Here is a 22,607-nt window from a genome sequence, read left to right as displayed (position 1 = left end):
TGTTGGGAAGGAAGGAGGCAAGAGGAAGGGACTGAGTGCAGGTGATGCTGGGGGTGGGGGTAGGCCTTTTTCACTCTGAGTGGCCCCTGGGTGGGGAGGACTGAAAGGGCAGCTTTGCCAGGCCTTACTGAGCTGTATCTGTCCTTCCCAGAACCAGCCATGAGCCTGGAGCAATGCGAACAACTTGTGGCAGAGCTCCAGGGCAGCGTGCGCCAGGCAGTGCGGCTCTACCACTTGGTATGTGTCGGGTACCCGCGGGCAGAAGGAAAAAGCATGTCGGTAGTGCGAGCTGAGTGTCCAGAACATAATGATAAGGCTCTTGCACTGACGGGTGGGTGGCGCAATTAAGAACATTCTGAGGAGGCTAGTGGGTTAGAGTTCAGGGCTCTTAAACTGAGCACATTGGTCATTTCTGGCTAAGAGCTGGAGATATCCTCAGACAGGAGGGTGGGGTGTAGAGAGCCCACGTGTCCTAGTTTGCTCAGAACCATCCCAGCTTATGTCTGTTGTCTCAGTGTAATTATTATTCAAAAATGATTTGGCTATAGACGTAGGGGACAGTCCAGCAGAGGCCAAGAGTTGAAGAGGAATTGATGACAAGATGTAGATGGTGCCATAATCTGATGGTCACCCCCAGGGTCTGCCGCCATCCCCTGGCCTCTGGTCATACCTGCTGATCTTGGGAGCATGGAGCTCCCAGCCATGCCCACCAGGGCATGTGGCCACTTCTTCCAGGGCAGGCTAGACCCAGGTGGGGCCTATCCCTTTTATGCAGTCCCCTCCGCTGTTCCTCCAGCTCATTTCTGGGCTCCTGTTGCAGGTGTCCAGCTGCAAGACACCCTCAGTGGAGCAAAGTCGCATCACTCAGCTCCTCAGAAACACCTTCTCTTCAGTGCGGCAGGAGCTTGACATCCTGGCCGGGGCTGCAGTGTCCAGCCCTGGCGGGAGCCCTGGGGCAGTGGGGGCTGAGCAGACGCAGGCCCTGCTAGAGCAATACTCAGAGCTGCTGCTTCGAGCCGTGGAGCGGCGCATGGAACGCAGACTCTGAGTTCCAGAAGCCTGTCCCAAGTGAATGCTCCCCCTCTTCCAAACTGTAGCCCTTCCTCCATTCACCAAAACCTGTGGGGATGCTTGGAGTGGACAGCAGGGATCAGTGCTCAGAGGGGAAGCAGCTTTCCCAGCTGCTCCTCATGGGACCCCTGTATTTATTAATTTATTTCCCTGACTGTTGCCTCACTTTCTTGGAACTCCTGCCTCCACAGCCCTTCAAGTGGCTTATGCAGGGGTAGGTCTTGGTTGTCTTCGTCATCTTGGTGCTGTGAGGAGTAGGAGGGCAGCATGCCCCATCTAGGGGAGAAGCTAGCCCTCTCTTCTTAGAAGCCATTTGAAATTACTGCAGGGATCAGCTCCCTGGAGTGGAGCACACACAGGGTATTCAGTGGGGTAGAGGTGAGAGGTGATCTGGTATCCATGCCTTTTAGCCAACAGCGGAGCTTTACCTCTACCTCCACTTCCCCTCCCACACCAGCTGCACTCCCCTGGCTGCCAGAGCAGCGGTTATCTATTTCCCCCACTTCTTGGCAGTTCAGAAAGGCAGAGCCCTCTGGCCCTCCAGGGCACTCCCAGCCATCAGGAGGCTTGAGTTGGTATCAAGGCCTGAGCCCCCACATTCCACTCCCATTCCCCCTCCAAGAGGGCCCTAGCATTGTCTCTTCCTGTGCCCCTCTCTCTCTCCTGGCCGGAACTTGTGGAGCCAGCTGTGGGACATTGCTGCAGGACAGTAAAGCCCTCTGCTGGGCATACATGAAGCCCTGGCCTCCTTTCCTCAGCTCCTTGACCTTCCCTGTCCTCCAGCCCTGGTCCCCAGCAGGTTGCTGGAGGCCACCTTCTCCCTGCATCCTGAGTGATGCTTAGTCAGAAGCCTGTGTTGGAAATTCCCTCATGGTTTACAGGGCGCTGGCTCACCTTCTAAGGACCTTGGTCACAGATGAAATCTATATAGATGCACGCGCACGCGCGCACACACACGTACGTACGTACGTACGTACGTTGATGCTGGCTGATGTGTGCCTGGTTTCCTCTCATGGCCTGCCCTAGCTTTACCACCTTGCTACTATCAAAGAACGTGAAAGGGAATGGAACACACTAAACCTGAATTCTGGATTCTTGGTGTCCGCAGCCTAGTGGAGATGGCCCACAGTTTATCTGGTTTGAGTAGAAGGAGCCTCCTCAGAGGGGTGCTCTAGATACTGGAGGTTGAAGAGAGGGAGGTGCATGGGACTGCAGCAGGGGTCAAGAGACACAATGGAGAGGTGGTAGGTGGGACAGGTAAGTCGTAGAGGTGAGGGGATAGATGAGAATTAGAAGGGCAGTTTTAGAGGTGAGGAGATAGGGCACAGTGGGTAAGTACAGTAGGACCAAGTAGTGAAGCGAAGAGTTGGGGTAAAGAATATGTGTCTCTGGGCCCCACTGCTTCCCTCTGTCTCAGGTAAGTCAGGGCAGCTCTGCCACAGCTCTAGGCCACTAAAGCCCATTTTCCCATGGACAGGCCTTTGGGCCCTGCTGGCTTTATTGGTGGAGGCTTAGAAAGAAATTGGATTCTGAAGGGTGCCAGCTCTGTTGCATCAGTCTGAATGCACCTGAACAGATGAAACTTATTTCACCCTCACTTTTCTCTATTACCACCACCTGCGTCGCCAAGCTGCAAAGAATCCTGGCCCAGGAACTCTCACAGCTAAGGGTGGACACTGGGCATGACTGCGGCTGCCCGGGTCAGGTTAGAAATCCACTCACGGTGTACCCCTAACCAGCACACCAGCCACAGTCCACCCTAAATGAGCTCAGGCCTGGTCCTCTGGTTCTTCACCATCCTCAGCCAGTCTGTCCCTCACAGAAGGAGCTACACTCCTGCCAAGGTTTGTGAGAAGGTGGCTGCCCTTTCCCTACCCCAAGCCCAGCGTGGGGGAGGTCTTGCGCCCGTCCTCTTCTGCATGTCTGAGGCCACCGGCAACTGCCGCCCCCGTTGAGATTTGCCCTGACCCAGTTTTGAAAGACCCTTATTTATAACTTTTATACTTTGTCCAGGCCTTGGCCCTTCCCTACTCCCCAGGTCTCATGGGGCAGAGGCTGTTTTTTTTTTAACATGTTCGTTTGTATTGATGTATGAACTCGTCAATAAACACAATCATTTGCTAATTCTGGGATGCCCTGGAGTGGAGCAGGCGAGAGAAGGCACGGTTTCTAGCTCGCCGCTTGGATTCAGAATCTGTCGTCATGTCGGGGCGGGGGAGGAGGCTGCGAACGTCAGCGGTAGGAGGAGCACAAGGTGTCGGGGAGGGCTGGCAGCCTGGCGGGCTGCAGGAGACAGAGCCCTGGAGCGAGGCCGCGGGGAAGGGCGGGGCTTCGGGGCCGGGGCGGGGTCTCAAGGAGGGAGGGGCGGGGCCTCGGGGCGGCGGCATCATGGCGGAGGCGGCTTTGGACGCCGTGCGGAGAGAGTTACGAGAGTTCCCTGCAGCGGCAAGGGGTGAGTGGGCTGTCTCGAGCGCGGAGCAGCCTCATGACGCGCGAGGCGCCTTGGGCTTGCTGGGAACCGGGTCCTGGATTCGGGCGCGCCCTGCTCCTTCCTGGGCCACTGACACCAAGGTGCACCCTGTTTCTTGTGCACAAGGCCCTCGTAACCGCGTGCACGTGACTGGTGGGTGGCCCCCTCTGACTACTCTTCTTTCACAGCCCCCTGGGTGGGTCTTCAGCCCTCCTGTCGTGTTCCCACAGCTTCGTGGCTTCTTGGGGGTGACTCTTCACCTTATTCTCAAGGCCCGGTCCAGTCTTGACCCTGGTGCTGTCCTGTATTTCCCGCGGTCAGCCCGCACCGAATACCAGAACATTCTCTCGTTGCCCTTCCTATCCTTTCCCGTCTTGAAGTCTCTAAGGCGGTGGCTTCGCCCTCTCTCAACCCCAGCTGGATCTCTTCACACAGGAAGAGACTCCTCCAAGCTGGGAGAGCTGCAGAGCTTTGGGAAGACTGGAGGCAGCTGTGCTAGTCATCCCTGACTCTTCCCCTGCTTGGTTTTTATTTTTCTCTTTTCCTTCCTCCCTCCTTTACTCCCTTTTCTCTTTCTATTTTTAAGCAATTTCTTATCATTGAATAGTAACAGAGGTACATAGTTTAACAAACAGAGGGCTTATAATGTAAAGTAAGCTTCCCTCCCATTCCAGGCTCCAGTGTGCGTCCTTCCAGAAATGTCGTTGGTATCCGCACACACGCATATATCTCACTTTTTATACAAATGGTAGCCTGCTAAGTACACTCTCCTGTACTCTGTATCTTGAAATCATTCTATATTTCTCTACTTCGATCTTTTTCAGTTCCACAATTGTGTACTAGTGCTGTAATTTACTTAATCAGCCCAGTATTGATAGGCATTTTGGTCTTTTCCAATCTATTGTTTTCATTCCTGCAACGAATACTTCAAGTATTCATTTAACGAAAACTTTGCACTTCAGTGTGCCAGGCTCTATTCAGTACGTTTAGGATACATCACTGAACAAAACAAATCTCTGCCTTTGTAGAGCTGACATTCTAAGTGAGGAGACAGACCATAGGCACGCTCAATGAGTAAATTATATGGTAGAAAAAATGGGTTAGAAGGTAAGTGCTATGGGATAAAAAAGTAAAGCAGAATCAGGAGGCTCAGGATGTGGGGGTGGGGCACAGGGCACAGGTTTAAATAAGAAGGTCAGAGTTGGCCTACTTGATAAGGCGACATTTGAGCACTAGCTTGAAGAAGGAGGGCATCAGGTGAGCCAAGAGAAGCACAATCCAGATGGAGGGCACACGGGGCAGATACCCTAAGGTGGGAGTGTCCCCGGTGTGTTCAAGGAACGGTGAGGAGGTCGATGTGCCTGGAGCAGAGGCTTTGTGCACATGTGTATTTTTGTCAGTTGAATTCCTAGCAGAAAGATTGTTCGACCAAAGAAGTTGTTTGGATCCTTTCTGAAGTTCTCACTTTGAAGCCCCAGGAGGGAACAGTGGCTGTTCTCTAAAGGAAACCTATTAAATAGTGAGAAAGTAAAACTGAAATAATTGCAGAAAATACAAAGCGTTAAAAAAAAAAAAAGGCAGTTTCCACGTATTTTAGGAATGCCAGTGAGAATAAATGGGATTTTTTGAACCCCAAATCACCCCCCGTCCCAGATGACTGTTTGGATGGGCTGACATGACTGGGAAGGTCCTTTGCCAAATTCTTCCCCCTTGCTCTCTTATCTACCTGGTGGTTTCCATCTTGCCTCTCTAGCCAGTGAAGCAGGCACACTTTTCACTTTTCCAGGGTTCACCAGTCTTCCTGCTCAGTTTCAATTTTTGATCTAAAGACATTTCACCTTCCAGCTGATTGCAAGGCCAGGATGATGAGCATAGAGATGTTGCTATGAGAGACAGCATGACCTCAGAGGTGAAAATGAGGGCAGTGGCTTTTAGGATAGGATGTAATAACCACCCACTGTGGGCCAAGATATTCAGGCGAGACTTCAAGGGTGAAAATAACACAGCAAAGCCTTTATAAAAGCCAGGAGGAAGGCATTCCAGTCTGAGCTGTAGGAACAATGTTTGGCACCAGCTGAGTAGAATGTGTGCTAAGGGACAGGCACCAGACAGGAGGAAACCCAACTGGAAAAGTAGGTTGGGCCAGATCACAGAGCACCATGAGTGTGCCCCAAGGCAGACTGTATTTTTGTAAGGAGTAGTGGTAAGCCATCAAAGGACTTTTTACTAGGGGTGTGACGAGATGAGATTGTATTTTAGGAAGATGACTGGGGCCAGCAATGAGGGATGCTTTGAGGGGGAGTAGAATTAAGCCAAGGAAACCAGTTAGTTCACTGCAGCAATCATCCAGCCAGGAGATGCTGGAAACTTTCATCCAATCATTAAGCAAATATTTACCGAGTACCTGTGTGTGCCAGGTACTATTCTAGGTCATAGGGATACGTCAGTGGACAAGACAAGCATCCCTGCCCTCACAGAGCTTACAGTCTAGCAAGAGAGAGACACCAGTGAATAACTGGGATAAGTAAAATACATAGCGTGTTAGATGGTACTACATGATGGAAATAAAAAGGAAAGGGACATAAGGATTGTTGGGGGCAGGTTTCGATTTTAAAAAAGGTGGCCAGGGAAGGAAGTCTTGTTGAAGTGGTGTTTGAGGACCCACATGAGCTAACTATGAATGTGGATACCAGCAGAGGAAAGGGGGGTGTGCGGCTTGAGAGGTCTGGGAGGTAGAATTAACAGGACTTAGAGATAACCAACAGGATGACAGGAGTGAGGGAGAAGGAAGTGTCAAAAGGGAGAGATTTTTGTTAAGGGGGACACAGAACCACTCTAGACGACTGCGTAGGTGGCACACTGCACAGGCTACTCAAATGCACGTGGTAGCCCTGGGTGTCTGAGGGTGGTGACGCTGTTCGGTTAAGACCAGAAAGACACTTCAGCCCTTACTTTTCCTCCAGTGGTTTTGCGTAGCAACCTGTCTCCTCAGTTAGGTTGTAAGCTTCTCGAGATGACACAGATCATTCCTGAATACCTCCACACTGGTCAGTACTGAGCTCATTTTAGGTGCCCAGTATATACTGCTGTTGGAGGGCGCTTTCCAGAACCTTGGCCCACCTATACCAGCGTTGGCTTTGGGGCATCAGCTCTACCCATTCTGGACTCACAGCACTGCCTCAGTGGCTGCCTTTCCTAATGGTGCCAGGAGGTTGGCCAATCCAGAGTAGGAAAGCCAAGGGGCCACTGTGACCCCATGAAGGGTTCGGGTTGTGGGCTGAGCCCCTGGCCACGTGGATTCTTATAGGCCATCCTGGCATGTTTATGGTGGTTTCACGCTTTCTCCCTCAAATTCCCCTCCTCATTCTTCTATTCCCGGTTGTGCAGGGTCCCTTGGTCACCTATAGGGATTGCCCCGGGGCACAGTGGGTCCTGCCCTTCTCCATCTCTTATGCAGGCAGTGAGGCAGCAACTAGGTGCTTTTGACTTCAGCCCCCGACACCATCCTCTTTCTCTCAGAGCTCAGTGTGCCTCTTGCTGTGCCCTACCTGGATGAGCCCCCCAGTCCACTCCACTTCTACCGTGACTGGGTCTGCCCCAACAGGCCCTGCATCATCCGAAATGCCCTGCATCATTGGCCGGCCCTCCACAAGTGGTCCCTTTCCTATCTCAGGTGAGGGCTGTCCTGGGTGGGATGTGGGCAGTGCTTTGAGGCCTGTGGGCACGGGCCGAACATCCATTCCTCCAGAGCCACAGTGGGCTCCACGGAGGTAAGCGTGGCAGTGACCCCAGATGGTTACGCGGATGCCGTGCAAGGGGACCGCTTTGTGATGCCTGCCGAGCGCTGCCTGCCCCTCAGCTGCGTGCTGGATGTGCTGGAGGGCCGAGCCCAGCACCCCGGAGTCCTCTACGTACAGAAGCAGTGCTCCAACCTGCCCACTGAGCTTCCTCAGCTGCTGCCTGATCTGGAGCCCCACGTGCCCTGGGCCTCTGAGGCACTGGGTGAGTGGGGGCCAGGCAGGGGAGAAATGGGAAGGAGGGAGCCAGCCCTGCCTGCCGTTTCTCTCCCTTTGGTGATGAGGCCCACACAGTTGGCCCCAGAGGGTCAGGTCCCCTGGTCTTGACTTCAGATTGATGAACTACTGAAGGTTGCTGCCCTTCCTTCTGCTCCAGGGGACAGAGGCACTTGCCCATGCTTGCCCACCGCTGCCCCTTCTCCCTGCTCTCTCCCTGGGGCCCCTCTGCACCCCATCCCGGTTCTGCCCCAGTATTACTGTATGGTGCTAATTCCCAGCCTGGCCTCCCAGGACGCCCTCTCCTAACCGACCCTCCTCCCTCTGACCCACAGGAAAGATGCCTGATGCTGTGAACTTCTGGCTGGGGGAGGCATCTGCTGTAACATCGTGTAGGTGTCATGGGAAGGCAATGGTGGGGAGAAGGTGAGAGGGAGGGAAGGCAGGACCGAGAGTGGAAGGCTCGGCCTGGAAGGAAGTTGGGCTGACTGTTCTCTGAGATTTCTTCGGGGATTTTGGGGCTCAGGCACAGCAGAGAGCCTCCCCCGACAGCTCAGGTGGGTGAAGGTGCCCATGGCACTGGCGGTGGGGGACACTGTTTCTTCTAGGTGCCTAGAAAGCACTCTGAAGGCCAGCTAGGTCAGGGGGTAAATACAGAAGAACCCTGTCTGTGCGAATTCCCCTCTTGGTGAAGGTGAGCCCTGGGCTTGGCGAGCATCAAATCCCTGGTGGGCAGAGATCTGAGATGCCTGAATGCCCGCTGGACTCCTCGGCATTGCCCTGAGCCTGCTGTGAATTTGCGTACTCTTCTGCCACACCACAAGCTGTCTTGGGGTGCAGGGCCCCAAGTGTGATCATCTGCCTCGTCCTGTGCCCTGCCCCTCATAACCCTGCCCACTGGGCCCTCTGTGTCACAGTGCACAAGGACCACTATGAGAACCTCTACTGTGTCATCTCAGGAGAGAAGCACTTCCTGCTGCATCCTCCCAGCGACCGGCCTTTCATCCCCTATGGTAGGGTGCGTGGCCTGCAGGGGCGAGGGAGCAGGTGGCCCAAGATAGAGGGAGGGCAGTGGGGAACCCCGGGCAGACTGGGCCCCAGGCCTGAGGTCTGGGCACAGCATCTCCACTGCACTGGGACCCTCTTGCCCCTGCACCCACAGAACAAGTGGCAAGCTCCAGGCCCTTTGAGGGTCCCCACACCTTTCTTCCTCTGGCTTCAGAGCTGTACACACCGGCAACCTACCAGCTAACTGAAGAGGGCTCCTTCAAGGTGGTGGATGAAGAGGCTATGGAGAAGGTGTCTGCCTTGTTCCTAGGCCCCAGGGAGGGGGAAGCCTTGGAGTCTGGGCTGTAGAGAAGTAGCACCTTGCTCTGAAGAATCCCTTTGTATGGGGCCTCCCAGTGCTGAACAGGGCTGGGCCTGTGATGTTTACTTTTGGCAGGGACAGAGTTGGAGGGCATGGGGGCTTTGGGCCTGCTTATTGGCATCTGCTATGTCCCCAGGTGCCGTGGATCCCACTGGACCCCTTGGCTCCAGATCTGGCCCGGTACCCCAGTTACAGTCAGGCCCAGGCCCTTCACTGCACAGTGCAAGCTGGGGAGATGCTCTACTTGCCTGCCTTGTGGTTCCACCATGTCCAGCAGTCCCATGGCTGCATTGCCGGTGAGGGGCTGCCCAGGTCACCTGGGGGTGGGTGGGGAAGCTTAGGTTAGAAGGGGGACCCTCATGCTCTGGTCTCCATTCTCCCCCCCAGTGAATTTTTGGTATGACATGGAGTATGACCTCAAGTACAGTTACTTCCAGCTGCTGGACTCCCTCACTAAAGCCTCAGGCCTCAACTGACAAAGCCCTGGTGAACGTCGCCAAGACAACTTGTGAAAAAGGTCGTGCTTGTCCCAGGCCGGGTCAACTCTAGAGGCAACTTGGAGTCAGAGGTGCTGGCTGCTGGCCCTGCTGGGCTTAGGGTCAGCTTTGGAGGCTGGTGAGGCGGTCTGCAGGACCAGGAGGTGCCAGGCAGGTCTGGGCTCCCTGGGAGTTGGCGCACAGGTCAGCAGCCTGTGCTGGAGGGGGAATGGGGCTTCAGGTGCAGCCTCGCCTCGCGCCAGCGCCATGACCTTGGGCGAGTTACTGCCTCAGAGCACTGGTGTCCTGTCTGTAAAATGGAGATAATGACGGTTCCTACCTCACGGGTGTTGAAGATGGTATCTGTAAGGATGACACAGGTCTGGCACAGGGGAGGTGTTCAATAAAAGGCAGCTGTGATTCACGTGTGCTCAGACTCCCTCGCAGTTGCCTGCTGTGGTCTGGTGAGGGCTGGAAGGTTTAGGTGACCTTGGTTGGGGGTGAGGGCTGGGTCTAGGCTGGGGCCTGAGGACCTCTCTGCTGCCAAGACCCCTCTATCCAGGATGGCCATCGCAGCCCCCCTGGGGCAAGCAGGCCGGCCTCAGGCCTGTAACTCTGGCGTGGAACTCATTGACGCAGGGCCGGTAAAGGTCTTCCTAGCTTTGCTCTGGCCTTGCTTGCTCTCCTCCGGCTGGGGCCTGGTGCCCCGAGAGTCAGCCTTTTCTCTCTCACAACAAGCACTGGTAGGAGGGGACAGAAACCCTCCTGAGGCTGCTCCCCAGATGAAGGAGTGGGTCTCTACACTCAGACTCCGGCCCTGCCCCACCCTGGCCCTGGAGACGGAGGAGCCCACTTGCCCAGGTGCCAACCCAGAGGCCTCCTCCCCAGCCACCCAGCACCCAGCTCCAAGGTGGAGGCAGCCTGGCATGTGGCTTTCAAGGGCTGTTTCCTGGAACAAGCCGCAGCCCTTCCAGTTTGTGCTGGGGCTTGGGGTGCTCCTCAGATTGGCCAAGCACTTCAGTCGGGACTGGGTGGTTCAGTCACTCTGGCACCAGGCGGTTGCGAAAGGCCCTATGCTGGGGGACACAGCTCTTAGATTTGCTGCTGCTGCTCCGGGGCCCACTCCCTGCTTCCTAGACCTCAGCAGCCCCTCCAGGCCCCCCCCTCCAGTATTGCACGCAGCCTCTGACATTGAGGTCTCCTGGGGGCCCCTCTAGGTCCAGGCAGGGAGAGCAGGGCCGGGTGGGTAGGTTAGACCCAGATGGTGATGGCTGGAGAGAATGTCTTCCTGTGTGTTGAGCCCCCATCATGAGGGTGTCAGTGACTCCATGTATGTTTAAGGTGTCTCATTTCCCGGACAGGTGGTTGGTCTGGGTATGGGTGTGGGGCTTGGCTGGAGCGGAGGCGGCTGGGAGGAACCAGGGAGGAGCTTGGGACTAGCTGGGACATCCCTGGCTCTGGGTTAAAAAGCTGACAGTCCTCAGTCCTGCAGGCACAGCCCGTCATTCTTGCCTCCCGAGGACTCCACCCTATGGCTCTGGTAAGATACGGTTGGGCACTGGTCCCTCTGGGGCCGACTTAATGCTGTTTTTTAAGGGAGTTGTGAGTTTCTCCAGGCATTTGCTGGCCTTGGACCAGGGATGGGAGCAGAAGCCCGGGAAGGGGCAGGGTCTTGGGATGAAGGGTCATCCTGAGTTCTTTCTGCCCTAGAGATGGGCTCCAGGCAGAACTCCCTGGCACCACAGACTTGGACCCTGAGAACTCAGGCTCCCAGCTGCTGTCCTGGGGCCCCAGAGGAAGTGGCTGCTCCAGTGTTCCTTGTGACTCAGTTGCTTTGGGTGTTGGGGCCCCAGGGCTGACACTGATGGATGAGCTTCCCCAGCTCTGCCCCTGGACTCCATCTGTCAGAGCCTTTCTGAGGCAGGGCCGAAGGCCAAAAGGAAGAATTGGTTGGCGCAGGGTCTACATCCCCATACCCAGAGTCATGGGTTTGGATGGGGCCACCTGGGGTCTATCTTTAGCCTGAACTTGTAGGACCTGGAAGATGGGACAACCTGTGGGTGATCTGAACTGGTAACTGCCATCCTAGCCTAGCGGAGAGCCCTTTCCAGAACTGTCCCCTGGCCAGGGGTGGAGAGTACAGGAAGCAGCTCAACCAGGGGCCCTGACATACCTCTCCGTCTCCCTCTGTAGCCTTATGTCCACACCCCTCCACCACACTGGGACCCCCCTCCACCCAAGACCAGCCTCAAGGCTGCTTAGAAAAAGGGAGCCGGGGACGTGGAATGGCAAGAGTAAGGATACCATACCAGGAACTGGAAGCAGGGAGGTGTCGGGTGAGAGCTCCAGTCAAGCTAGCCCGGTCCAGTCCTGGCCCTGGACCTCAGGGAAGCAACGACTTCGCCTTTCTGTGCCTCTCTTTCCTTGTGGGGTTGGTCATGATAAGTAGTCCCCACGCACAGGGTGGTTGTGTGATTAAACTGAATTACTTTACATAAAGCCCTGGACCAGAGGCGGCCCGGAGTGTTGTGTAAGTGTCGACAGGCGTCATTAGGAGATACTGTGGCCTCATTTTGGCTCACAGCTGGTGGGTGGAGGACAGGTCTTTGGCTGGGCAGGGCAGGTCCTTTGATTTGGGATTAGGCCTCAGGGTGTCACCCCAGCCTCCCCTTTGGCCCTTGTTGCTTTGGGGCCCATCAGCCTGCAGTAAGCCTGTTTCTCCCTCCCTCCTCAGCAGACAAAGGTACCCGGGACATGCTTGCTCACCATTCGTGTCCTGCAGGCCCGTGGCCTGCCCTCCAAAGACTTAGGTGAGTGCTGGGTCCAGGGAGGGCAGTGGTTCTGCAGTGGGAAATGGAGTGGGGCAGGGCAGTGGGAAGAGGCGTCAGCAGGGCTGGGTGTGCAGGGGGTTCTTGGGGAGGGTGCTGAGAGGAGGTACCAGGTGGATCGTTGAGGTGGGGCCTGCACCTCCTGCCCCTAACCCAGCACCATTCTGTGGGTCTCTAGGTCCCCTGCTGGAAGAACATGGGCTCCGGGCAGCTGGACTGGGAAGGACTCTTGGCCCTCACTGGGCACTCGTTCTTCTATCCCACAGTGACCCCCTCTGACTGCTATGTAACTCTGTGGCTGCCCACAGCCTCCAGCCACCAGCTTCAGACACGCACGGTCAAGAACAGCAGAAATCCCATCTGGAATCAGAGCTTTCACTTCCGAATCCACAGCCAGCTCAAGGTGGGCGGGTGTCAGCCCTGCCCTTGCTCGCTGTCCCTGTCCACCCACTGCCACTGTCCCCTCCCAGCCCCTTGTCCCCTGCCCCACCCCTCCTTCCTGCAGCCCCCTCACTCTGTTCCCCTTTCAGAACATCGTGCAACTCAAAGTCTTCGACCAGGACCTCCTGACCAAGGATGACACCCTGTTGTCGGTGCTGTTTGACGTGGGGACTTTGCGGACGGGAGAGTCCCGGCGCGAGACTTTCTCACTGAACCCTCAGGTAAGGCTGTGCGCAGGGCGGCAGGGGCCTCGGCCCTGGGAAGGGGGTGCTTTGGCGGGTAGCCAGGAACATGGCTGCTTTCTCCAATGAGTGGCCCAGGCTTCCTTGGCATCCCAGAGGCCTCTGTCAGCCAAGAGCTACTGTCCACCAGAGAGCAGTCCTGTCCTCATTCTTTTTCTTGGTTCCTCTTTGTAACTTGCTGCTTTCTCTCTCCAGGGCAAGGAGCAGCTGGAAGTTGAATTTCGGCTTCAGAGTCTGTGAGTTGGGCCAAGGGGCGGTTCCCGTGTGGGAGGGATTCCAGCGCACACAGAGCTGACACCCTTCCTGGGAGGCACCAGGGTGGAGGAAAGCCCAGGCCTCCTTGGAGGGTGAGAACCTGAGAACCTGGACTCTTCCTAAGGGTCAGTGGGGGCTCTTTCCAGGACAGACTGTGAGCAGCTGGTCAGCAATGGCATCCTGGTGGTGAGTCTAGAACCCTCCCTCTTGCCATCTTCTCGCCGTCCTCCCCGGGCCTGAACCTTGTGCCCCACCATGGGGCTCAGGGGTAGAGCTGAGTGGGGGGCCCTGGGATTTCAGTTTAAAGGGATACAACCCCAGCCACATGATTGGTGACTCAGGGCCAAGGTAATAATATGCTGAGGAGCAAGACCCAGGGTCCTGGGAGGGTGGGGTCTCCAATAGGAGAGGGGCTCGAGTCTGAGGGGCTCTCTTCATGCCCCAGGCCCGGGAGCTCTCCTGCTTGCATGTTCGACTGGAGAAGGCAGGGGATCAGAAGGGTGAGTCCCCCACCCTCTTCTTCTGCTTTCTAAGGGGACCCTGGAGGGAGGGGGTCTTGTACTAGCTGCCCTCAGCTCTCAGGCAGGAGCAGGGGTTGGAGGGAAAATCCACACCAGGGCTTTTCCCCTTAGACCTCAGAGGGGCTGTGGTGAGGGCTCCATCTTCCAGCCTAGGTCTGGGCCAGACCTCCATCGCAGTAGAGATGGCCCCTTAGGTAAGACAGGGGCCTCTTTGGGGGCCTCCCATTCCCAGCCTCTCTGCTCTGGTTCCTGTTTCCAGGGTCAGAGGGCAGAGTTCAGCTAGTGCTTCCTGGGTCCCGTGAAGGTCCGCAGGAGGCCTCGGTGGAAGCCGGCTCCTTCTGCTTCCATTGCCCGGCCTGCTGGGAGCAGGAGCTGAGTGTTTACCTGCAGGTAGTGCACGGCTTCCTCCTGGGTGCCGGAGCTGCAGGGCCCCTCCCCCTCCTTCCCAGCGCCTCCTGCCAGCCTGTCCCTCTGCTCACCCTGAGCCCCACTCCCCATCAGAGTCAGGCACCTGAGAAGTGTGGAGTCGACCTGTCTCCTGTCCCCCTTCCTATTGCTTTTCTGTCACTCCCAGGGGCCGTTGGTGAGGTCCCTGCTGGAACAGAGGGGTGGAGATTCTTAGGTCTTCTTTCATCCTCCCTGCAGGACGCCCCCCAAGAGCGACTGAAGGTGCCCCTGAGGGCCCTGCCCTCTGGCCAAGTGGTGAGACTCGTCTTCCCTACGTCCCAGGTACTGGTCACCCAGAGAAAGAAAGCCAGATGCATGGGCAAGGCTGGGCCCAGGCCCCGGGCCTTGAAGGGCTGGCCTGCTTCTCTAGCAGCTTCTGTCCTCAGGCCCTGACCTGGACAAGTGCTGGGCCAGACTCTAGGGAGGGGGTCCTCTGAGCATCCCTGCCCTCAGGCCTCAGACCTGGCCCCTATGGAGATGGCTGGGGCCCAAGGGAACATCGAGCAGTCCTGGGACATGGCTTGGGTTGGGATGAGGGAACAGAGTGGCCAATCTTTGTGACTGGAGTGTTCATGGTTTTCAGGAGCCCCTGATGAGGGTGGAGCTGAAAAAAGAAGAAGGGTGAGAGGCTGGCTGGGCCCTGGGGAAGGTCACGGGGGACAGCAGCCAGGGCATTCAGCCTGGAGGAGCGAGAGGGATGGGCTGACTCCTAGCAGAGATGCTCAGGGGTTGCTCCCAGGGTGAGGCATGAGGTGTGGGAGCCTCGGCAGATGAAAGCTCTTTTTGTCAACTTTTCACATGCGTTTTTGAAGCAGTCCGAGGGCTGTGTGCCTAGTCCTGTGCCTGGCACTTAGGAGGCACTTGCTAAATGTTCGGCTGGAAGAACAGGAGAAGGTGGGAGAGTGGTGAGAGGCAGATGGCAGGAAACTGAGAGGCGCGCAGTCAAGGCCCTTCGGGAGGCAATTGTGGACGGGCCTCAGCTAACCTTCAGGAGACAAGAGGAGCCGCCCACACGGGCCCCCCGCATGCCCGAGACTAGCTTCCCCCCATGAAGTGGTGGGAGCCCTGTTCCCCACCCACTCTGAAGTCATTTTTGGGTGGGTGACACACAACAGCTGAGAGGTGGAAGTGGATCAATGGTGTTGGGTCCCACCCAGGGGCCTCTGGTCACTGCTCCTGGTCCTGTGCACTTGTTGTGCTGCATTGCCCAAGGGTGTCCCCACAAGGGTCTGGGTTCACCTCCCATCATCCACACACGTCACACGTCAGTCAGGGCACAGGAGCAGGGCTGAGAGTTGGGGAGAGGAGGGAGAGAAGGATGGTGGTGGGCCTTTCCAGGGAGGCAGGCCCAGCTTCCCTTTCTCTGACGAGGCCGGGAGCTGCCTCACGGTCCCTTCCTTCCCACCCAGACCGAGGGAGCTGGCCGTGCGGCTGGGCTGCGAGCCCTGCGCCGAGGAGCGGGCCTTCCTGAGCAGGAGGAGGCAGGTGGTGGCCAGGGCCCTGAAGCAGGCCCTGCAGCTGGATGGAGACCTGCAGGAGGACGAGGTCTGGGGACTGGGCTGGATTGGGTGGGCGTCCCCCAGTTCAGTGCCTGATGCTGGGACCGGTTGTTCCCTAACCGGACCAGAGCCGGTGCCCAGCCAGGCTTGAGCCCTGCTCTGCTTCCTGCTCACTTGCTGTTGTCAGGAGCTCGATGGCATCAAATGCAGAGCATTACATGAGGCACCTGCAGCTTTCAAGCTGCCTCGCTGGGCTAGCTTTCCTTCTCATTGTTTCTTGATTCCTGGCCTGGTCCAGATTTTGAGACTAGGCCCAGTCTGATGGATCAGTGAGACATACAGCCTGAGGGCCACCGGCTGGCCCAGGGCAGTCCCTGGAGGTTTGGATCGACCTGGTGCATCTCCTAAGGAAATGACCTCTCCTTGCGAGAGGGAGAGGGGTGGCCATGTGGGGGACTTGGGGGCCCAGGGGCTTCAAGAAAGCAACCACCAAACTCCTCAGGGGCTGGAGGTGAGGAGATGAGGACTGGAACTTGTCCGTTCTTCCTGGAGTTCTTAAAACCAGACAGGCCTGACCCTCGCAAGGTTACTTTTGACTAGACCCTTCTTAGGAGGCTTGACTAGAACTGGTCCCAAAAGCCCTGATCAGATCTTGACCAGCCTTAGCTATGGGTGAGCTGAGTCGCCTCTTGGCTTGCTACCTCCTCTCCTGTGGCGTGGCCTTCCGTCTTCCTAAGGCCTCTCTGAGCCTGGCTGTTCTCTCTTCCAGATCCCAGTGGTAGCTGTTATGGCCACTGGTGGTGGGATCCGGGCCATGACCTCCCTGTATGGGCAGCTGGCCGGCCTGAAGGAGCTGGGCCTCTTGGATTGCATCTCCTACATCACAGGGGCCTCTGGCTCCACCTGGTGAGCTGGAAGCAGGTCAAGTGCTGGAACCTGGGGGTGGCTAGTTGGGTCTTGGCAGGATGGTGTGGTGGTACGGCTCTCCTAGACTCCAAAGGCCTCTCTGACCAACTTGGAAGGGCTGGGAGAATGCACGTGCCAGAGAGAAACGTGTTCAAGTGGACCCGGGCCCCTGGATGGTGCTTGTCAGACTCTTGTCCTAGGGTACACAGCCCAAGGCCTACGACGGGGTCCTTGAGTGATGATCCCTCTGGCTTTGGCTTTTCCCAGGGCTTTGGCTAGCCTCTATGAGGACCCAGAGTGGTCTCAGAAGAACCTGGCAGGGCCCATTGAGTCACTGAAGGCCCAGGTGACCAGGAGCAAGCTGGGCGTGCTGGCCCCCAGGCAGCTGCAGCGGTATCGGGAGGAGCTGGCTGAGCGTGCCCGCCTGGGCTACCCGAACTGCTTCACCAACCTGTGGGCCCTCATCAACGAGGCACTGTTGCACGGCGAGGTGCGGGGAGGGGTGTGGCTTGGGAGGGGAGTAGGGCGGGGAGTTGTTGGGGGGCGGGTGATGGGGGGTGGCCGGCCACCAAAGGGCCAGGTCCAGGGCTGGAGAGCAGCCTTGGGCATCAGGGGGTGGAAAAAGCCCTGGGAAGCCATGGCTTTAGGTTCAAATGATCTTCCCCTAGCCCCATGACCACAAACTCTCAGACCAGCGGGAGGCCCTAAGTCGTGGCCAGAACCCTCTGCCCATCTACTGTGCTCTCAACACCAAGGAACGGAACCTGACTACCTTTGAATTTGGGGGTGAGTAGCCCCAGAGCTGAGGCCCGTGCCCTTATAGTTGGCAGGATGAGAGGTAGCTGGGCCTGCGTATGAAAGTGGGTGTCACACCTAGCACTTCTGGGCCTGGCCCCATGCTTTCCAGAGCCTGTCATCCTACTGGAGTCACTCAGCTTTGGGATGGGGCCAAGGGCCGTAGGTCCAACACTCAGGGTGCCAGCAACAAGGCTGAGCCTGCTGGTCACCAGGCTGCCTGTCACGAGGCCTGTGGTGGGTGCATTGGTGCCCAGGGTCCTCAGGTTCTGGGCCCCACGGTGAGTCCGTGTGGCCTCTTCACAGAGTGGTGCGAGTTCTCCCCCTACGAGGTCGGCTTTCCCAAGTACGGTGCCTTCATCCCCGCTGAGCTCTTTGGCTCCGAGTTCTTCATGGGGCGCCTGACAAAGCAGCTTCCTGAGTCCCGCATCTGCTTCCTGGAAGGTGAGGGGTCTGGGAGGCTGGGGAAGCGGGGGTAGTGGGGAGAATGGGCCTGAGTGGAATGGTGGGCTCTGCCTTCCCAGCTCAGTCCCTGGGTGGGTTGGGGGAGGGTCAGGTTGCAACAAAGTGGGAGACTCTCCCACTCGTGTCTCCTTCTCAGGTATCTGGAGCAACCTGTATGCAGCCAACCTCCAGGACAGCTTATATTGGTCCTCAGAGCCCAGCCAGTTCTGGGACCGCTGGACACAGGATCAGGCCAGCCTGGGTAGGTGTCCAGGCTCCTTCACCTGGATGGGAGAGGCAGCCAGTGGAGCTGTATTTGGGGAGGGTGGGGGTGCCTCTCAGGCCTTTGGGAGTCCATAGAGGCCAGACTAAAGGTCCAGGGATCCCTGTTCCCCCTTCTTGACTGCAGACAAGGAGCAGGTTCCCCTTCTGAAGATAGAAGAACCTCCCACAGTGGCTGGCAGGATAGCTGAGTTTTTCACTGACCTTCTGACGCGGCGTCCACTTGCCCAGGCCACCCACAATTTCCTGCATGGCCTCTTTTTCCACAAGGACTATTTCCAGCATCCTCACTTCTCTTCCTGGAAAGGTATCTGCTTTTCTCTTCCTGGTCCCAGCTCTTCAAAGTCTTCCCATGGCCGCCTGAGCCTTGGGTCCCTGGTCCAGACATGTGTGCTCTCCAACCCCTCAGCCCCAAGCCCTTTGAGCTCAGTTCCCTGGGTTGCTTGGAGCTGGAACCCTTTTTATTCTCCTTATGTTGGGGTCGGGGCCCATCCATGAGACCTCAGGAATTGAGGTGCTGCTTTGGCAGGATTGAGCAGGAGCTGGAGGGCAGGGCCTTCTTCCCTCAGCAGCAAGGAGCTGGTGTTAGGCTGGAGGGGGCTGGTGCTCAGCACCAGTGACAGCTGCTCTCCACCTGACCCCCTACCTTTCCAGCCACCAAGCTGGATGGCTTCCCCAACGAGCTGACACCTGCAGAGCCCTACCTTTGCCTGCTGGATGTTGGCTACCTTGTCAACACCAGCTGCCCACCCCTCTTGCGGCCCACACGGGACGTGGACCTCATCCTGTCACTGGACTACAACCTCCATGGAGCCTTTCAGGTGGGCTGGGGACAGGCTTGGGAGGTGGGGGGCAATCCAGAAGCATCCTGACTCCTGCCTCTGGATAGATTTGCTTAGGAGTCTGGTTTCTGGGCCAGCTTCCCTTGGGGGCTGTGACATGACTCTGTGAATGGAAGGCTGTGGAATCTATGAACTCACCACCAGGGGAGTAGTGATGGGGAAGCTGGCAGTGTTTTAAAATGTATCCTATCTGGGTCTCCTTTGCTATCTCTGCACCCTGTTTGGTCCTGGACCTCTAGAACTCCTTGCTTTGAGTTTCTGTGTTGGTCCAGTGAAAATTTTTGTCTCCCAACTGCAGAACCTGGGGTTTGTTAGCAGCCCAGCTTGGTTGAGCCCAGAGGAGCTGCTGTAGACAGGCTACAAGGTTTAGAGCGTTTTTTTAAGTCAAGTCTGGCCTTTTGGGTCCACAAGAGTCTGACTTGGCATCTGGGCACTCAGTTCCATGTCTTAGTGGCTCTCCACGTTCCATCAGCCTAGTGTGGAGGACACAGGAGCCCATGCAGGCCCATCCCACTGACACCGCCTCTGTTCACCCTGCAGCAGCTGCAGCTCCTGGGCCGGTTCTGCCAGGAGCAGGGCATCCCGTTCCCACCCGTCTTGCCCAGCCCAGAGGAGCAGCGCCAGCCCCGGGAGTGCCACCTCTTCTCCGACCCCGCCTGCCCCGATGCCCCCGCCGTGCTGCACTTCCCGCTGGTCAATGCCTCATTCCGGGAGCACTCGGCCCCAGGTGAGTCACTGTCCCCCACCCCCCGCCCCCAGCGGTTGCGCCCATGCCCAGGCTGCATTCTCTCCACAGGGGTCCGACGGACAGCCGAGGAGCAGGAGGCTGGGGAGGTGAACCTGTCTTCATCCGACTCCCCCTACCACTACTCGAAGGTGACCTACAGCCAGGAGGATGCAGACAAGCTGCTCCGCTTGACGCATTACAACATCTGCAACAACCAGGAGCGGCTGCTGGAGGCCCTGCGTGAGGCCGTGCAGCGGCGGAGGCAGCGCCAGCGGTGCCGGCCCGAGTGATGGGCGGGGAGGCTGCTGTGCCCTGGCCTGCGGCTCTAGCCTGGCCCCCATGGCCCCTGACTCCTTTTTTAGGCTCACTCTCTGGCCGCCTTGCTTCTCCAGTTGAGTAGGGGTGGAGACCATCATTGACAAGTTCCAGAGCTGCTGGGAGTTTGGACGGCGCATTTGTGGTACCCAGCACCGCAGCCACGGCCCTGAAGCCGACACCCTTGGGTAGGGCGAGGATCTTAAACAGGGGCTGGGCCCTCTCTCCTCCGGTTTTGGTCTCCATGCTGTGGCCAGAGAAAATGCAGACGTTCTGTGGCAGCGGGGGGAGAGTGGAGCAGGATTGGCCATATTTGTAAGAGCACAGAGGCCGGGGCCTGTGTGTGCTTTCCCTTCCTGGCTACCTTGAGTAGCTGTGCAGAGTGAAATAGAGTACTTCTTGTATTACAGAGGCTCACACAACCACGAGGCGTTATGGAGATTACTGTCACTGCTGCCAAGAGGGACATGTATCATTCCAGGCTCTCAGTTACACATGCTGAGAACTGGTTTAGAAAACAAAACATCTCTGGCAGCTTACAGAGCTGGCAAGTCAGCTTGGTTGGGCTTCCCCAGGACTGCAGTGTCTGCTCCACTCAGGCCAGAGAGGAAGCCAGTTCAGGCTGGTGGCCTTGCGTCTGCAGGCCTAGCCCTGCTCTGGGGAGCAGACTCACAGGCCATGATGGCCATCACTCCTGTCCTCCTCACCCAGGGACTCAAAGGGCTACTGTCTGTCTCGTGGTAGGGGTGTCCAGACCTGGGTCCAGAGGAGCCAAGGAAAGAGGCCAGTGCTAACTTTGTGACTTCAGCAAGCTGTGACATTGGTGGGGCCTGTCTTCTAACAAGGAACTGTCTATTCCAGAAGTTGGTCCTGAGGGGCCTGGTAGCTGAGTCTCCTGGTCCCCTCATGGGTGTCCTCACTTGTAGCCCTCAGGTTTGGTGCCACAGGGTTTTTGCTTCAGGGCCCAGACCTGTTGGGAAAATAGGGAAGTGGAGTGCATTTAGGGCATAGCTGCCCCAGAATCTTCTAGTACTGGTGCCCTAAGCCTCCCTTGGAAAACCGCACCTGCTCCTAATATTGATGTGGGATGAGGACGCTGGGAGCTGAGAGGCACAAGTGACCGTTACATGTGGGATGGATGGGAGATGATTGGGTCTCATGACCCCACTCACTGCATCTGTCTGCCCTGGGCATGTGGCTAGACTCAGAGCAGAATGAATGGCAGACCTGATAACCTTAGAAGCCACTGTATCCAGGACAAGGCCTGTTCACGGAACAGCACATCATCTGAATCATAAATTGGAACCTGTGGCCCTTCAGGAGCAGGTGGACAGTTACACCAGAGACCACAGCTGTGGCTGCAACCCGTTTTGATGTGACTGCTCCCTCAGGTACGGGCCTGTGTGTGTCTCTGTGTGCTGCATCGGTGTCTGTATGTCTGCTGTGCGTGTGTGCCTCGGTGAAATCCACTCCCAGCCTGTCTGGGACAGTAAGGCTCCCTTCCCCCTTGGAGCAGGGACCTGGTCCTTGGACTGGGGAAAGCACAGGAGGATGGAGGCAAGGGTGCAAGAGGGGTCTAGCTGTCCTGTCAGCAGTGCCCCATCTTGAAGAGGAAGGAGTGGAGGAGGCCGAGAAGGGAGGTGTGTGGGGCCCCGGGCAGGCTTCCTGGCATGTGCCCTTACCGTGGGTCTGGCCTGGTGGGACAGCCACTAGGAGCCTGGTGCACTTTCCTTTACGGGGCCAGCCACCTGCGGAAGCTCCTCGGGCTGCAGGTGGCTGTCAGTGCACACGGGCATCTCCCTCAGTGAGGAGGGCAGGGGACAGCCATGGAATCTGTGGGGAAAGGGAGCCTCAGGGTCCGGACTCTGTTGCCTCTTATGAGAGTCGGGGTGGAGGTTGGCCCCACACCCTCCAGCGTAGGTCTGAGTCCTGGGACCTTGGGCTTAGGAGGGCAGCGTCTGTGCCTGTCGTGGGGGCTCAGGACTCCCACCCACACACCCGGGTGCCCTACCTGAGCGGAGCGGCCGTGCTGGGCCCCCTCGCAGCAGCCTGCTCAGCCGGGAAGCCCAGGGGTCCAGCTCGAAGTTCTGGGCTCAGACTAGGTGCTGCAGAGCAAAGAAGAACACAGTCATCCTGGGCTGGATGCTCGGCTGCAGCCTCCCTGCCACGGCCTCAGTGTTCATGTCCTCCTCGACCTCATGTGTTGAAATCCTAACCCCAAGGTGATGGTATTAGGAGGAGAGGCCTTCAGGAGGTGAATCTGGTCCTGAGGGTGGAGCCCTTATAAAAGAGACCTCAGAGAGCAACCTCCCCCCTTCTACCCTGCGAGGACACAGCAAGAAGGCGACATCTGCAGCCTGCAGGAGGGCACTTACCAGACACCCAGCCTGCCGGCGCCTTGTCCTTGGACTTCTCAACGTCCAGAACTGTGAGAAATAAACATCTGTGGTCCATAACCTACCCAGCCTGTGGTCTACTTGTTGCCGCAGCCCAAACAGACTAAGAGGCACCCAGAGGCACACACCAAGCCTCGCCCCCGAAGAGGGGTGCAGCCCAGGCAGGGCGCACAGGGGCAGGCTCCCCCAGTGCACCCGGCCTCCTGGGAGACGGAATGCTGGTGGTCCTGGAAAGGCTTAGCCTGGAGGAGATTCTAAAGAAACTCGG

The 22,607-nt window shown here is 57.4% G+C and overlaps 4 protein-coding genes across 18 annotated transcripts in view; 3 read left to right on the top strand and 1 right to left on the bottom strand.

The window, feature by feature from the left end:
* MAPKBP1 (mitogen-activated protein kinase binding protein 1) overlaps positions 1-7,458 on the top strand; it is a 56,508-nt gene extending 49,050 nt beyond the window's left edge. For 2 of the 5 annotated variants that reach the window (XM_064485713.1, XM_064485712.1), the window contains 2 exons: positions 152-237; positions 7,061-7,458. In XM_064485713.1, the coding sequence (XP_064341783.1) occupies positions 152-237; positions 7,061-7,315 (341 nt within the window). In that variant the 3' untranslated portion in view covers positions 7,316-7,458. Of the gene's footprint in view, positions 1-151; positions 238-820; positions 3,196-7,060 lie in introns of those variants that run through there. The other 3 variants (XM_010989279.3, XM_064485715.1, XM_064485716.1) reach the window with 2 other exon arrangements.
* Positions 7,372-9,399, top strand: JMJD7 (jumonji domain containing 7). Its single transcript, XM_064486364.1, has 5 exons — positions 7,372-7,543; positions 8,472-8,567; positions 8,777-8,853; positions 9,060-9,219; positions 9,311-9,399. The coding sequence occupies exons 1-5, from the start codon at positions 7,372-7,374 to the stop codon at positions 9,397-9,399; spliced, it is 594 nt and encodes a 197-aa protein (XP_064342434.1).
* Positions 9,396-22,399, top strand: PLA2G4B (phospholipase A2 group IVB). 11 transcript variants are annotated; one of them, XR_837877.3, is made up of 21 exons: positions 9,396-11,735; positions 12,134-12,209; positions 12,494-12,630; positions 12,758-12,889; positions 13,106-13,146; positions 13,312-13,351; positions 13,611-13,665; positions 13,946-14,076; positions 14,332-14,415; positions 14,717-14,754; positions 15,543-15,678; positions 16,402-16,538; positions 16,806-17,028; positions 17,207-17,324; positions 17,640-17,777; positions 17,935-18,039; positions 18,187-18,366; positions 18,714-18,880; positions 19,442-19,628; positions 19,698-21,334; positions 22,179-22,399. XR_837877.3 is itself a non-coding variant. In XM_064485721.1 (21 exons), exons 2-21 carry the CDS (start codon positions 11,685-11,687, stop codon positions 19,916-19,918), a joined length of 2,355 nt encoding a protein of 784 aa, XP_064341791.1. In that variant the 5' UTR covers positions 9,396-9,570; positions 11,593-11,684; the 3' UTR covers positions 19,919-22,399. The 11 variants fall into 11 exon arrangements, 9 of the variants coding, with proteins under 9 accessions (XP_064341791.1, XP_064341788.1, XP_010987585.3 ...); XR_837876.3 differs by having other exon boundaries at positions 22,166-22,399; XM_064485721.1 differs by having other exon boundaries at positions 9,396-9,570; positions 11,593-11,693; positions 19,698-22,399.
* Positions 20,787-22,607, bottom strand: part of SPTBN5 (spectrin beta, non-erythrocytic 5) — a 46,249-nt gene continuing 44,428 nt past the window's right edge. Inside the window, 3 exon segments of the mRNA XM_064486363.1 lie at positions 20,787-20,913; positions 21,955-22,048; positions 22,319-22,369. Coding sequence (XP_064342433.1) covers positions 20,901-20,913; positions 21,955-22,048; positions 22,319-22,369 — 158 coding nt within the window. The 3' untranslated portion in view covers positions 20,787-20,900.

This window comes from Camelus dromedarius, chromosome 5 (assembly GCF_036321535.1).
Source record: "Camelus dromedarius isolate mCamDro1 chromosome 5, mCamDro1.pat, whole genome shotgun sequence".
Lineage (NCBI taxonomy): Eukaryota > Metazoa > Chordata > Mammalia > Artiodactyla > Camelidae > Camelus > Camelus dromedarius.
This window is presented reverse-complemented; position numbering and strand designations above follow the sequence as displayed.

What these genes read in the sequence shown, in the direction of transcription:
- JMJD7 (XM_064486364.1), top strand. Translation starts at nt 7,372, where the DNA reads ATGCCTGCCGAGCGCTGCCTGCCCCTCAGCTGCGTGCTGGATGTGCTG. An exon ending in CTGGGCCTCTGAGGCACTGG is followed by an intron (nt 7,544 to 8,471) that starts GTGAGTGGGGGC and finishes TCTGTGTCACAG; the next exon opens with TGCACAAGGACCACTATGAG. An exon ending in CCGGCCTTTCATCCCCTATG is followed by an intron (nt 8,568 to 8,776) that starts GTAGGGTGCGTG and finishes CTCTGGCTTCAG; the next exon opens with AGCTGTACACACCGGCAACC.
- PLA2G4B (XM_064485718.1), top strand. Translation starts at nt 11,685, where the DNA reads ATGGCAAGAGTAAGGATACCATACCAGGAACTGGAAGCAGGGAGGTGT. An exon ending in TCGTCTTCCCTACGTCCCAG is followed by an intron (nt 14,416 to 14,716) that starts GTACTGGTCACC and finishes CATGGTTTTCAG; the next exon opens with GAGCCCCTGATGAGGGTGGA. An exon ending in ACAGGATCAGGCCAGCCTGG is followed by an intron (nt 18,040 to 18,186) that starts GTAGGTGTCCAG and finishes TCTTGACTGCAG; the next exon opens with ACAAGGAGCAGGTTCCCCTT.